This window comes from Aethalodelphis obliquidens, unplaced genomic scaffold (assembly GCF_003676395.1).
Source record: "Aethalodelphis obliquidens isolate GAN/ISIS:26980383/991018 unplaced genomic scaffold, ASM367639v1 scaffold107, whole genome shotgun sequence".
Taxonomy (NCBI): Eukaryota; Metazoa; Chordata; class Mammalia; order Artiodactyla; family Delphinidae; genus Aethalodelphis; species Aethalodelphis obliquidens.
The window spans coordinates 2,000,940-2,013,523 of NW_020838051.1; the positions used below are offsets into that span (position 1 = coordinate 2,000,940).

The 12,584-nt window shown below is 39.4% G+C and overlaps 1 protein-coding gene across 5 annotated transcripts in view; it reads right to left on the reverse strand.

Annotated features, from left to right (window-relative positions):
• Positions 1–12,584, reverse strand: part of ZFX (zinc finger protein X-linked) — a 57,512-nt gene that overhangs the window by 14,587 nt on the left and 30,341 nt on the right. For all 5 annotated transcript variants that reach the window (XM_027096733.1, XM_027096737.1, XM_027096734.1 and 2 more), the window contains exon 3: positions 11,561–12,130. In XM_027096733.1, coding sequence (XP_026952534.1) covers positions 11,561–12,130 — 570 coding nt within the window. The remainder of the gene's footprint in view (positions 1–11,560; positions 12,131–12,584) is intronic.

Here is a 12,584-nt window from a genome sequence, read left to right on the forward strand (position 1 = left end):
CTAGTAGATAAACACATTTAAAAGATCACTTTTAGGGCTTCCCTGGTGGCGCAGTGGTTGGGAGTCCGCCTGCCGATGCAGGGGACGCGGGCTCGTGCCCCGGTCCGGGAAGATCCCACGTGCTGCGCTCGGAGCGGCTGGGCCCGTGAGCCATGGCCACTGAGCCTGCGCGTCGGAGCCTGCGCGTCGGAGCCTGCGCGTCCGGAGCCTGTGCTCCGCAACGGATAAGGCCACATCAGTGGGAGGCCTGCGTACAGCAAAAAAGATCACTTTTAGACCTCCCACTCTTACCTTCCTCCTCAAGAACCCTCCTTCTGAGGTTAAAATTTCATCTTAATTTTATTATATAGCCTATAAAAGATTTGAAAGAATTGGTTATAATCTAATCTCCTTTAATTCTTGAAACTTTCCTAGAGGGGTTCAAAGGCTTAATGAAATTAGTCTTATTCTGTAGACAGGGATTAATGCAACAGAGACATTCAAGTGCCTAAGTTACAGTGATCTCCAGCGTGGTGTCAGAGATATCATTAATGAAAAATATTTGCCAAATTGCACTGAATTGGTCTAAGACCCCTAGTTAATTAAGAACTAGTTAAGCAAGAACTGACTTCTTAACCAATTCAGGGGGAAAAGGAATGACTATTACAATCCCACCCTCTGCCTGCCTTTACCCCAAAATCCCCTGATGGGACAACAGGAAGGTCTTGAATGAAGCCAGTCCAGAGTTAGTCTTGCTAGCCCAGTGGATGCCACCAACAGAGATACTCTGTGTGGATAACACCAATGGCCAGTAGTTACTGACAGGCATGCTTTGTGCTGGATGCCTGGTGCGCATGACCTCTAATTCTCACAACCACTCTGTAGGTCAGGTAGTATTACTGCCTTTGCACAAATAAGGAAACTAAGGCCAAAGTGAAGTCAGTAACTTGCTGAGAAGCAGGAATGGCATCCAAGTTGAAGGCTGGCTGACTCTAAGCTACAGGTGCTATTTCCATACACCATGTTGCTTCTCTAGGATCCCTATGAAAGGACAGCCATGTTCTCTCTCTCCCTCTTTCCTCTCTCCTCCTCTCTCTCCACTGACCAACTCCATTATCCCACCAAGTAATCAGAGATCTGTTCCAAGGGCAAAAGCTATCAGACAATTTTTATCTAGGCCTCAAGCAGATAAACAGTAAATATGAATCACAAGGCCAATGTGAAGCTCCAACTGCTTCTAAGACTTGCAAGATGTAGACTTTTTAACACAATCTTGTTGTGGGGAGAGGGAAGGACTACAACATCTTTACCTTATTTGAGCACTTTATTCTTAGTATAAATCTGACATCCTGATTGGACGTTAAGTTGAGAGCTTAATTCACTAATTTTAGTGTTGATTTCTAAATAAATTTCAGAATGCGTACAGTAAAGACAATAATTTTAGATGGATTAACACAAACCTTTTTGAATTTTACCAGAACAAGCTAGACATCTTCTCTAAAATAGTCTTAGTTCAATAAATAAGACTTCTCTCACATTTCAGAAATATTCCCATGTGGATATGTATTTTTTAAATTCTAAAATTTTATTGTGGTTTATCAAATGGTTTAAGGATGAAAACTGATAGAGTGCATATATTAAAAAAATGGTAAGACACATACACATGCAACAATCAGCCCACAGAACAAAGGAATAAACAAATATTTAACCATGTCTCCTATACTAATAGCCCCTAGAATCAATAAACAAGTCATTAGATTGTACTAATCCTCAGAGTTTATGCATTAAACATATAGAGATTTGGATTTATTTATCATTCATTCCCCGAACAACTTTTTATTGGATGTCTACACTATGACAAAAGTTGTGCTTAATTAGGAGCTAACATCAGATCAACTGGTCAAAACACCTGAACTAGAAGGCCAGGGCCACCACACACTGCATCCGCGGGGTGCTGCTGACACTGTAGCTGTACAGTAGACAGCGGCAGGCAGCAACCATGTATACAGACCCTCAGCTTGTCTAATGTGCTCTGCTTCTAGTGATGGTTTTACCATCTGCCCAGCTGCACAAGCCAGTAGCCTGAGAGGGAGCTTCAAACCCTCCCTCTTCCTCAACCCTAAATTTAATCCAAATCCTACTTTCTAAGTATGTCATGAAGCAGTTTCCGTCAAACTCTACTGATAGAACCTTATTTCAAACCATCATCATCTGTTCCTCAGCTGGACTACTACAACCTCCTCCCATAGCGTGCCTTTTTGGTTTCTGATTTTACTCTTACCTTGTCTGCTCTCGACAGCGCCGTTAAGGTTACTTTTCTGAACTGTAAATCTAATCATGTTACTATTAATCTGCTTACAACCCTCTAACAACTCCCCACATCAAAAAGGCAGAGCAGGCTTCTTAGTATATTCAAGAGCCTTTATGACTGTGCCTTTCCCTATTTTGCCACTCACTTCTCATCATTTTCTCCATTCACCTCATCAGAGACATTATTTGCACCCCAAAGAAGTAGTCTCTGAACACTCACAGATCTTTCCCAGCTCCCTCCAAATAAACATGCTCTCCTCTCTGCCATTCCTCCCTCCTCGGCTGCCCACTGAACATTTCATTCCCCCTTCAAATTAAGTTCACCCCACATTATTTTTTAAAGATGTGATAATGGTATTACTGTTTATTTTTTTTTAAATCGTTATCTTTCAGAACTATATACTGAAATACTTATGAATGAAATGACGTGCAGAATTTGCTTCAAAACAATGTAAGAGGGAAGGAAATGCACAGGAGTAGAGATGAAATAAATTCAGTTATGTCTTCAACCAAGCTTCCACAGAACTTTGGCTTGTAACACTTTCATAGCATTTAGCTCACCCAAGTGTACCCCAAATTTCCCAACATCTTTTCCCTTAGTGCTTCCAAAATGCTTTGTACATCCAGTTATATATGTTTTCACACTAAACTGTAATTATCTGCTTCTGTCTGTCTTCTCTCCAGGACTGTGAACTTTTAAAGTCAGAGACTTTCACTGTTTATCTCTAACGGCTAGCACAGTTCCTAGCTTATCGTGGCTTATCAATAAATGTTTGTGAATAAAGATAAAAGAAAAAGTAAACATGGGCAAGAGTATAAAAATAATAGTTTATACACAATTCCTTTTTCTCATGTAAACATAAATTTGAAAAAAATAACATTTCTGAGGTAGAAAAACACTGGAAAAGGGTTTGGAGGCTGCCTGAGTAGATTCTGCTATGATGGGTTAAATAAGAAAATGTTTACGCCCCCTCTAAATTATTTCCTAACGTCCTTGAAATTGGGTATGCAGTAATACTGCAAATTTTAGTAAATCACTGGAACTCTATTTGCCTCTTCTGTCCACCAATAAGCACTATTTATCCCAAACTCTACTGCTCTGTAGTATTAACTTTGTACACACACACACATGAAGAAGGGCAATATGAGAGTGGGGACTAGACATTTTGGAATAAAACACACTTGATTTCAAATGTTCACCCTAATGCTAGCTGGATGTGTAACTTTGGACAAGTTACTTAAATAGAGCCTCAGTTCCCCAATCTGTAAAACAGTGGTAACACCAACGTTATAAGGTTGCTATAATTAACAAATTATATAGTAAGTCCTGGCACAAAGATATTATTTATTGAAGGTTTACTATTACCTATTTTTATTGTTACCAACTTGTTACAAATCTCCAGCTAAATAATTCTTGGGATAAAAAAGCTTAAGTTTTAAAATTCTTTTAAAACTGTCCATATTGACTTGATAACAATCAAACCATAAACACAATCCCTAAACATTTTTCCCCAAAAAGAGAACTTTATTAAAAACAAACCTCACCAAACAAACTTAATTATATCTTCTGATGGAAATGCCCACTGACTCAAGGGCCATTAGAAGATGGGTCTGATGAGTCTGAGAGCATTTTGCACACATTAGTACCTGAACTCTTTCTTGAAATATTAATTCAAATGGACTTAAATTTTATATATATATATATATATATACACATATATATATACATATATATATATATACATATGCTACTACACCAAAATAGTTCAATAAGCATTAGTTAAGAACTAACCAATCTAATGATATATCAACATTCAGCTTTTATAAAAGCAGTTGCATACTGCAGAACATGGTGTTTTGAATACAATCTTATCTAAGTGAAAAGGTCTTTGACCTTAGAATATAAAAACAACTAAATGGAGAGAACACAGCTATGTTATTACCCCACACTCACTGTCATCAAAAAGTTTTATTAAAGTTATGGTCTGCACCAAGTAAAATTTCCAAGTTTACAATAAACATGTTAAAAATGTTGATAAACTTTCACTTAACCCATAATTTTTGCTATAATTTTTGTTAATGTTTGTCTTCTTTAAAACTGCTTAAAATAACTGAAAGCACATATTTTATTAAAATGTGTATTAGAAATGAAGCACCATAAAGGTTTACATTAGAGCAGAGACTCTCTGCCAAGTGATCGGGCTTTGGCAGGAGAAGCCCCATACTCCAGAGGCATATTAGTTGTTTTCTTTGGTGTTACTATCAACAGTAAGCACACATACCCAAGTATGCTGGTTTTCCCTAAGTACACACCATGTTGCCATAACTTGTTAATTTTGCTAAACCTTTAAAAACTCACTTATGGATTTTTGCCTGGCCTTTAAAATTCAGACTTTAATATTCAGGGTAGTAAATTTTACAAATTCACTACCCATTTCTGATAACATGAAAACAGTATAAGGATAGACATATAGATCAATGGAATAGAATTAAGAGTACAGCAATTCGGGCTTCCCTGGTGGCGCAGTGGTTGAGAGTCCGCCTGCCGATGCAGGGGACACGGGTTCATGCCCCGGTCCAGGAAGATCCCACATGCCGCAGAACGGCTAGGCCCGTGAGCCATGGCCGCTGATCAGCGTTTTTTAGCAATAAAATATTTTTAATTAAGATACGTACATTTTTTTAAGACCTAAAGCACATGTAACAAACTACACTATAGTGTTAACATAACTGGGAAACCAAAAAAATTCATGTGACTCACTTTAGTGCGATATTTGCTTTACTATAGTGGTTTGGAATCAAACCTGCAATATCTCCAAGGTATGCCTGTTTAGATAAACTGGATTTCATCAAAACTTAAAACTTGTACATCAAAGGACGCTATCAAAAAAGTGAAGACAACCAACAGAACAGGAGAAAATATTTGCAAATCACATATAAGGGATTTGCATCTAGAATATATCAAAAATTCTTTCAACTCAGTAAAAAAAGACAAATAACCCAATTTAAAAATGGGCAAAATGGGCGTCCCTGGTGGCACAGTGGTTAAGAATCCACCTGCCAATGCAGGGGACACGGGTTCGAGCCCTGGTCGGGGAAGATCCCACATGCCGCGGAGCAACTAAGCCCGTGCACCACAACTACTGAGCCTGCGTGCCTGGAGCCTGTGCCCTGCAACAAGAGAAGCCACCGCAAGGAGAAGCCCGCACACTGCAACGAAGAGTAGCCCTCACTCATCGCAACTAGAGAAAGCCCGCGCACAGCAACGAAGACCCAACAAAGCCAAATAAATAAATAAATTTATTTTCTTCTAAAAAAAGGCAAAAGATCTGAACAGACATTTCTCCAAAGAATACATACAAACGGCCAATAAGCACGTGAAAAGACGCTCAACATCATTAACCATCAGGGAAATGTATATCAAAACCACAAGAGGATACCACACTTCATATCCACTAGGATGGCTATCACCAAAAAGCATTAACAATTACTGGAGAGGATGTGGAGAAAATGGAATCTTCATTCACTGCTAGTGGGAATGTAAAATGGTGCAGCTGCTTTAGAAAACAGTCTGGCAGTTCCTCAAAAGGTTAAACATAGAATTACCATATGACCCAGCAATTCCACTCCCACATATATACTCAAAAGAGATGAAAACATATATCCAACAAAAACTTGTACACAAATGTTGACTGAAGTCCTAACTTGTACACAAATGTTGATTGAAGTCCTAACAGCCAAGAAGTGGAAACAACCCAAAAGTTTATTAACTGATGAACAGACTAAAATGTATACCCATACAATGGAAATATTATTCAGTAATAAAAAGGAATGAAGTACTGATACATGCTACAACATAGACGAATGTTGAAAACATTATGCTAGATGAAAGAAGCCAGACACAAAGGACCACATATTATAGGATATCACTGATATGAAATGTCCAGAGTGGGCAAATACAGAAAGTAGATTAGGGCTTGCTCAGAGTTGGAGAGGATGGAGAGGGATAATATGAGTGATAGTTAAAGGATATGGGGTTTCTCCTTGGGGAGATGAAAAAATTTCTAAAATTGATCGTGAGGATGATTGCACAAGTTTATGAATATACCAAAAACCACTGAATTGCACACTTTAAACGGGTGAACAGTATGGTATGTGTATGAAAAGCTATTACCAAAAAAAAAAGTTTATTTCAAAACTTAAATTGAATCTAGGATTAGAAAGGAACACCTAACTTCCATTCATCTCCTACCTAACTGTCCTAATTAAAAGACATGAGAGATGTCAACAAGACCTAGAGTGACATTTCCTTGATCATATTAATATCAGAGGCACCCGAAGAATATTTTGTTTCCTGCAGCTGTTATAAGGCAGTGCCTGACTCATCATCACCAGATCTTCTCCAACTTTCCCTATTGTACAAACTGATGTTTCACAAAATAGCATCTTGACTATGCAGCTGCAGAGTGAAACTGTAGGAGGGTGAAGACCACTGCAAAGAAATTAGGGATGCCTGGCAGCTGTCTCAGATTCATGGAGAACTAAGAAACAATTTGAGTAACAAGTGGATGATTCAAACACCCCACCTTTCAGAGAGCCAGAAAACTCCTAAGTACCATAAAGCAGTGCCACCATATCTAGCCCGACCAGAACCAAGTAACAGCCACAGCTACTGGTAGGGAAGAAATGTGCCATTAATACCTTGGATGAGGCGTGATGTCCACAGACTTTCAGCTATAGCATTCATTTATTCAACAAATATTTCACATCTAATATGCCAAAGGATTTGATGGGGAATATACACAAGTAGCTAAGATGCAATAGACAGTTCCTGTCCTCAAGAAACATACAATCAATTTAGAAGCGATCACAACATCTAGAGAGCAAAGACTAGATGAAGAGGTCATCCTGACCTCAAAGGCAGCTATACTGTGACAAAGAATGTTTGTGCCAATGTACACTACCCATGACACTACTACTTGCTACTTTATCATCTTTTTTTTTTTTTTTTTTTTGCGGTACGTGGGCCTCTCACTGTTGTGGCCTCTCCCGTTGTGGAGCACAGGCTCCGGACGCGCAGGCTCAGCGGCCATGGCTCACGGGCCCAGCCGCTCCGTGGCATGTGGGATCTTCCCAGACCGGGGCACGAACCCGTGCCCCCTGCATCGGCAGGCGGACTCTCAACCACTGCGCCACCAGGGAAGCCCTAAAATACATATTTTACGTACATATATAAAATATACTAAAATACAGTACAAGAGCAGTTTGTGTCTATCTGTATTTACTTTTTCAGGAACATTAAAATCTGTATCAATTAGCACAAACCCAGGGCCTAAAAAAAAAGATGACTATAAATAAAATTTTTAATAAAAATTTTGTAAGTCTGAGCTCTAATACAAGAATCTACTACACTATGTCAACCATTACTAACGAAACGTCTGGTTTTTTGGATGACTTTCTTGGAGGGTTGACTTCCTAAAAGAGTAATAAAGGTAAAAGACAGTATGCAGCTGACGGTCGAACTAATGCCATGAACTTTACTCCTTAGCTAACAAGTTTAAGACAGAAAGGACAGAAAAGGGAAAGAGAAGTCAAGAACAGAGAGTGCTTTCTCAAGTATTTCACCAGATCCTCCTCCCCTCATAAAGCACAATGAACCCAATTCCCTCCTTTCTCCAGCCTTGCCCCCGGGTTGCCTAGTCGTGGGATAGAAAATCCAGTAGTTATATTTAAAAATAGCATTTTCATTTAAATAGTGCATCTTACATACAAACTTAGGTCTCCCAGTCTCAGCTGGCCCCTGCAGTTCGTTCAGCAATCTGTAAATTCTTAGCTTCCTGCCCTGGCCCATCCCCATACGACATAGGCTTTTCAACCCTTTGCCACTACCCTTCAACTCCCACCCAACCTCTGCAAGTCCTTCTATATTAGCAGGTGAATTTGCTACACAGAGAAAATAGCTCCCAACATTCAAACACTCCTTTTAAACTTACTGTCCCAGGCCCAGGCTCTCCAATTTTCCTGATCCTTAACTGCCTTCCTGTCTCAGAGAAGGGGACTCTTTCTCTCTAGGACTCACCTACCAGCCTTCCACCACTGCCCTGGACCCTACTCCGTTCCTCTGCTCTGGAACCTGCTCCAACTGTTAGCCCTTCTTATATCTTCAGTCTCTGTTCAACTGTTTGTGTCCTGCACCTGTAAACCTACATATATGCTCAACACACTTCCACCATCCAACCAACCATCAAAAGCTGTACTCTTGCTTCTTCTGTCCCTTCACTGACCAAAACGGCAATTTATACAAACTGCTTCACCTACTCCACCACTTCCACCAACTTCTCAATCCATTACAGCTTATCTCCTCTGTCTCTTCTCCACTGGCCCATGCTTTATTGAAACTATTCTAATTAAGATACCAATAACTTTTTATACAATTTTTAAGGTTACTTTCCATTTATAGTTATTACAAAATACTGGCTATATTCCCCATGTTGTACAATACATCCTTGAGCCTATATTACACCCAATAGTTATAATAATGAAAAATTTAAAAATTAAAAAAATAAAGTTGCCTTCCCACAAAAATAAAACAAAAAGGATAATTCAAAAAAAAAAGGTATCAATGACCTCCTAACTGCCTAACGAAAAAGCCCACTCCCTCCTCAGTAACTAACACTCTTAGAAATTCTGCTTATCTTTGACAGTGTTAAAAACATTCTAAAGATTTTTCTCCTCTTCCTCTTCCTAAAACCTCCTGACTTTCATAGGCTCTTCTCTGCCTACTTCTTAAATGCCCAAAGGATCCATACTTGACACTCTTATTTGACAAGCACTCTCTGGGTACCACCACCCATTTCCACATAGGGTACTACCTATATTCCGTTGTCCCAAATTTCTTCCTCTAGTCACAAACTCTCTCAAAATCACCAAATTCATATTTTCAACTGCCTACAGAAAACATCCACCAGATTGTCCCCAGCAAGCAACCTAAACTTTTAACAGGTCCTGAAACATTTTCTTTCCACCAAATCTATTCCTCCTCCCAGGTAACGGCATAACCAGGCACCCAATCTCCCATGGCAGAAACCTTAGTGTCCTCCTTGAATTCTTTCTCCCTCAAATCCTTACCTCTATTCTATCTATCACCAAATCGCATTCATTTTACTTCCTAATCTCTCTTAAACCCAGCTCCCCTGCTCTACTCCCATTACTATGAAGGTACTTAGGATCTTCTTTATCTCATGTAGGAACCATTCCAACTTCTCTCATGTAGGAACCATTCCAACTTCTACTACCAGGATTACCTTCCTAAAATAAATTCAAACTTGAAACAGGATATTACATTTTTCCTTGTCAGAGTGGCAAAAGTTAAAATGGAAAACAATACCCTATGTTGGTCAGAGTGTAGGGAAAGGGACGTTCTCATAAACTTGGTGGAAGGAATTATATTAGGCAAAATACCGAGGCAAATATAACCAGACTTATAAATATGTATACCCTCTGATCCAGCAATATTATTTCTAGAAATTTATTTTAAGTAAATAAACAGAAAGTGCACAAAGATATGAGTACATCCTAAAGTTCCCATTATTCCCAACAGAAGCCAAGACCTTTTTGACATACTATATACCATTTGCCTAGAATGGCTCCCTCCTATCCATGTCCTTCTTCATCCTGCAAAACTAGGAACTCATCCTTGAGTTCAAAGGTCAGCAACTCCATTCTATCTCCACAGCAATTTAGTCACACCTCTGCATCACAGTGTAACCTATCTTTCTCTCCCACTGTAGACTGTAAGCTCTCCAAGGACAATGGTTTGTGTAAGTTTTTTTTAATTTTTATTTTATTTTATTTTTTTTTGCGTTACGCGGGCCTCTCACTGTTGTGGCCTCTCCCATTGCGGAGCACAGGCTCCGGACGCGCAGGCTCAGCGGCCATGGCTCACGGGCCCAGCCGCTCCGCGGCATGTGGGACCTTTCCGGACCGGGGCACGAACCCATGTCCCCTGCATCGGCAGGCGGACTCTCAACCACTGCGCCACCAGGGAAGCCCTGTGTAATTTTTATTTAGCACATATCCATATTTGTACTATCTACAAAAATGTCTGACACATAGTAGGGGCACAGTAAACACGTGTTGAATGAAGGCATTTTCCTCCTCTTTACACGAAGAACTCTCTGATTTCCAAAATCTTAAGAACTTTTAAAAGGTATTTCCTGGGCTGCCCTGGTGGCGCAGTGGTTGAGGGTCCGCCTGCCGATGCACGGGACACGAGCTCGTGCCCCGGTCCGGGAGGATCCCACATGCCGCGGAGCGGCTGGGCCCGTGAGCCATGGCCGCTGAGCCTGCGCGTCCGGAGCCTTGTGCTCCGCAACAGGAGAGGCCACAACAGTGAGAGGCTCGCGTACCGCAAAAAAAAAAAAAAGGTATTTCCTAAAATGCTGGTGGACTCCAATATTTTATATTAAATTCCTGTTTTATAACAGGTATTTAAGCAAAGCAAATGGTCTCGTGCATTTATATAAGCAAATAGCCTGTGAGTCTTTATTTGTCTGAAGTTTAGTTCCTAAAGGCATAATCAGAATTTCCATACTGGGTCAGAACTGTGGTCTATCCAACTGAGGGTTAGGATCCTCAGGATCTCTGAAAGTGGTACCAAGAAATACATTGTAAGAAGACATAGCTGTTCTCCCAGATGTTAGAGAGGTGTGTTCCAAAACACCTTACTTTTCTTCAATAACCTAGTATGAGTCCATCATACTTGAAATCATGTTTTGGAATATTTGTTTAAATACTATGCCAGAGCTCTTTTCCATGCTATCTGTTACATAAAGAGCATTTTACATAGTACATAGTATTACATAAGTAGTACTGTACATCCATATACAAGAATATACGTAGTTTGGGTATATATTTTTCTCTAAGTTGAACTCCTTTTAAGTTTCAAGAGGGTTCCTAATTCTAATGAAGGCTGGTAACAGCCTAATCACATCCTTCATGATTTCACAAAGTTCAGTTCTAGTCCTTTCAATCTCTGATCTCTAGACTGAAGAAATCTCATCTTTCTACTGTGTCCTTACAGAGAAATGATTCTACTCTGTACCATTCCACTTTTCTTAATTTTGAGTTATCTTACAGGCTCCAAACTGAAACAACAATGAAGGAAGGTCCATGAGATTTAATTTTATAGAAGTCAAGAAAATTTCACCCCTGATATAAGTTAGACAGCCTTCAAAAACACCTTTGACAACCACTGTACCCCAAGACTTACAAGAAATCATAAGGTAGTCCTCACAGTTGCTTTTGTCATCATCTTGCTGGTCCACAGGAATCCCATTGGCATCTATGACTGCTTCAGAGGCACAATCTGCTACCAATACTTCTTCTGACACTACGTCAGCTGTCAGAGGATCAGTGACGATCTCTGCCTCTACGACACTATCATGAACAATGTGTTCAACATGTCCAACATCAGACACATGTATGGATTCACTCGTCAAGACGTGTTCTGGCATAGACATTGAGGCTGAAGTAATATCAGAAGCTAAAACATCATCTGGGACTGTGCAATGTGCTAAAGAAACTTCTTCGGTTACATCTGAGTCCAGCACTTGCTCAGGAATGATGACCGTTTCAGATACATCTGCTTCTTCCATGATATCTGGACATTGAACATCTTCTATAACAACGTCCTCGATAACATCTTGGATTACAACTGAGTCTGGGTCATCAGGAACAAAGTTATGCACAGTTATGTCTGAATCCACAACATCTGAAACAAAAACAGTTTCTTGTACTTCCACAACAATTTGATCACCATCCATGTGTGTAGCATCAGCTCCTTAAAAAAAAAAATTAAAATCAAAAATTTCAGGTAGACATGCATGAGTACCTCAATTAATATAAATGTTACTTAATTTCTACCAGGAAAACAAACTAGCTCCTCAGTTGTCTCAAACATTAAGATAGATTAAAGAAATAGAGATAATCTATTTTTGAATCATATCAGAAATAGAAATTCTTAATACAAGAACTTTTATACTCATCCCAAATCAATTAACAGGTAAGGAAATAAAAGAAAAACAAAGTAAATGAGGCAGTCACACACACAAAAATATATTCATGAAAGTAATATTCTAGGCTGACTAAAACTAAACCCATATGCATAGGTACTTAAGGGATGATTATAAAAATTAATAAGTAAAGCAACTTCAGGTGGCAAATATACCATTTTCCTTCATTATATGTTTTTCACTTCTTTCCCTTCTTGCTCCATCTCTCTTTCAACTCATATT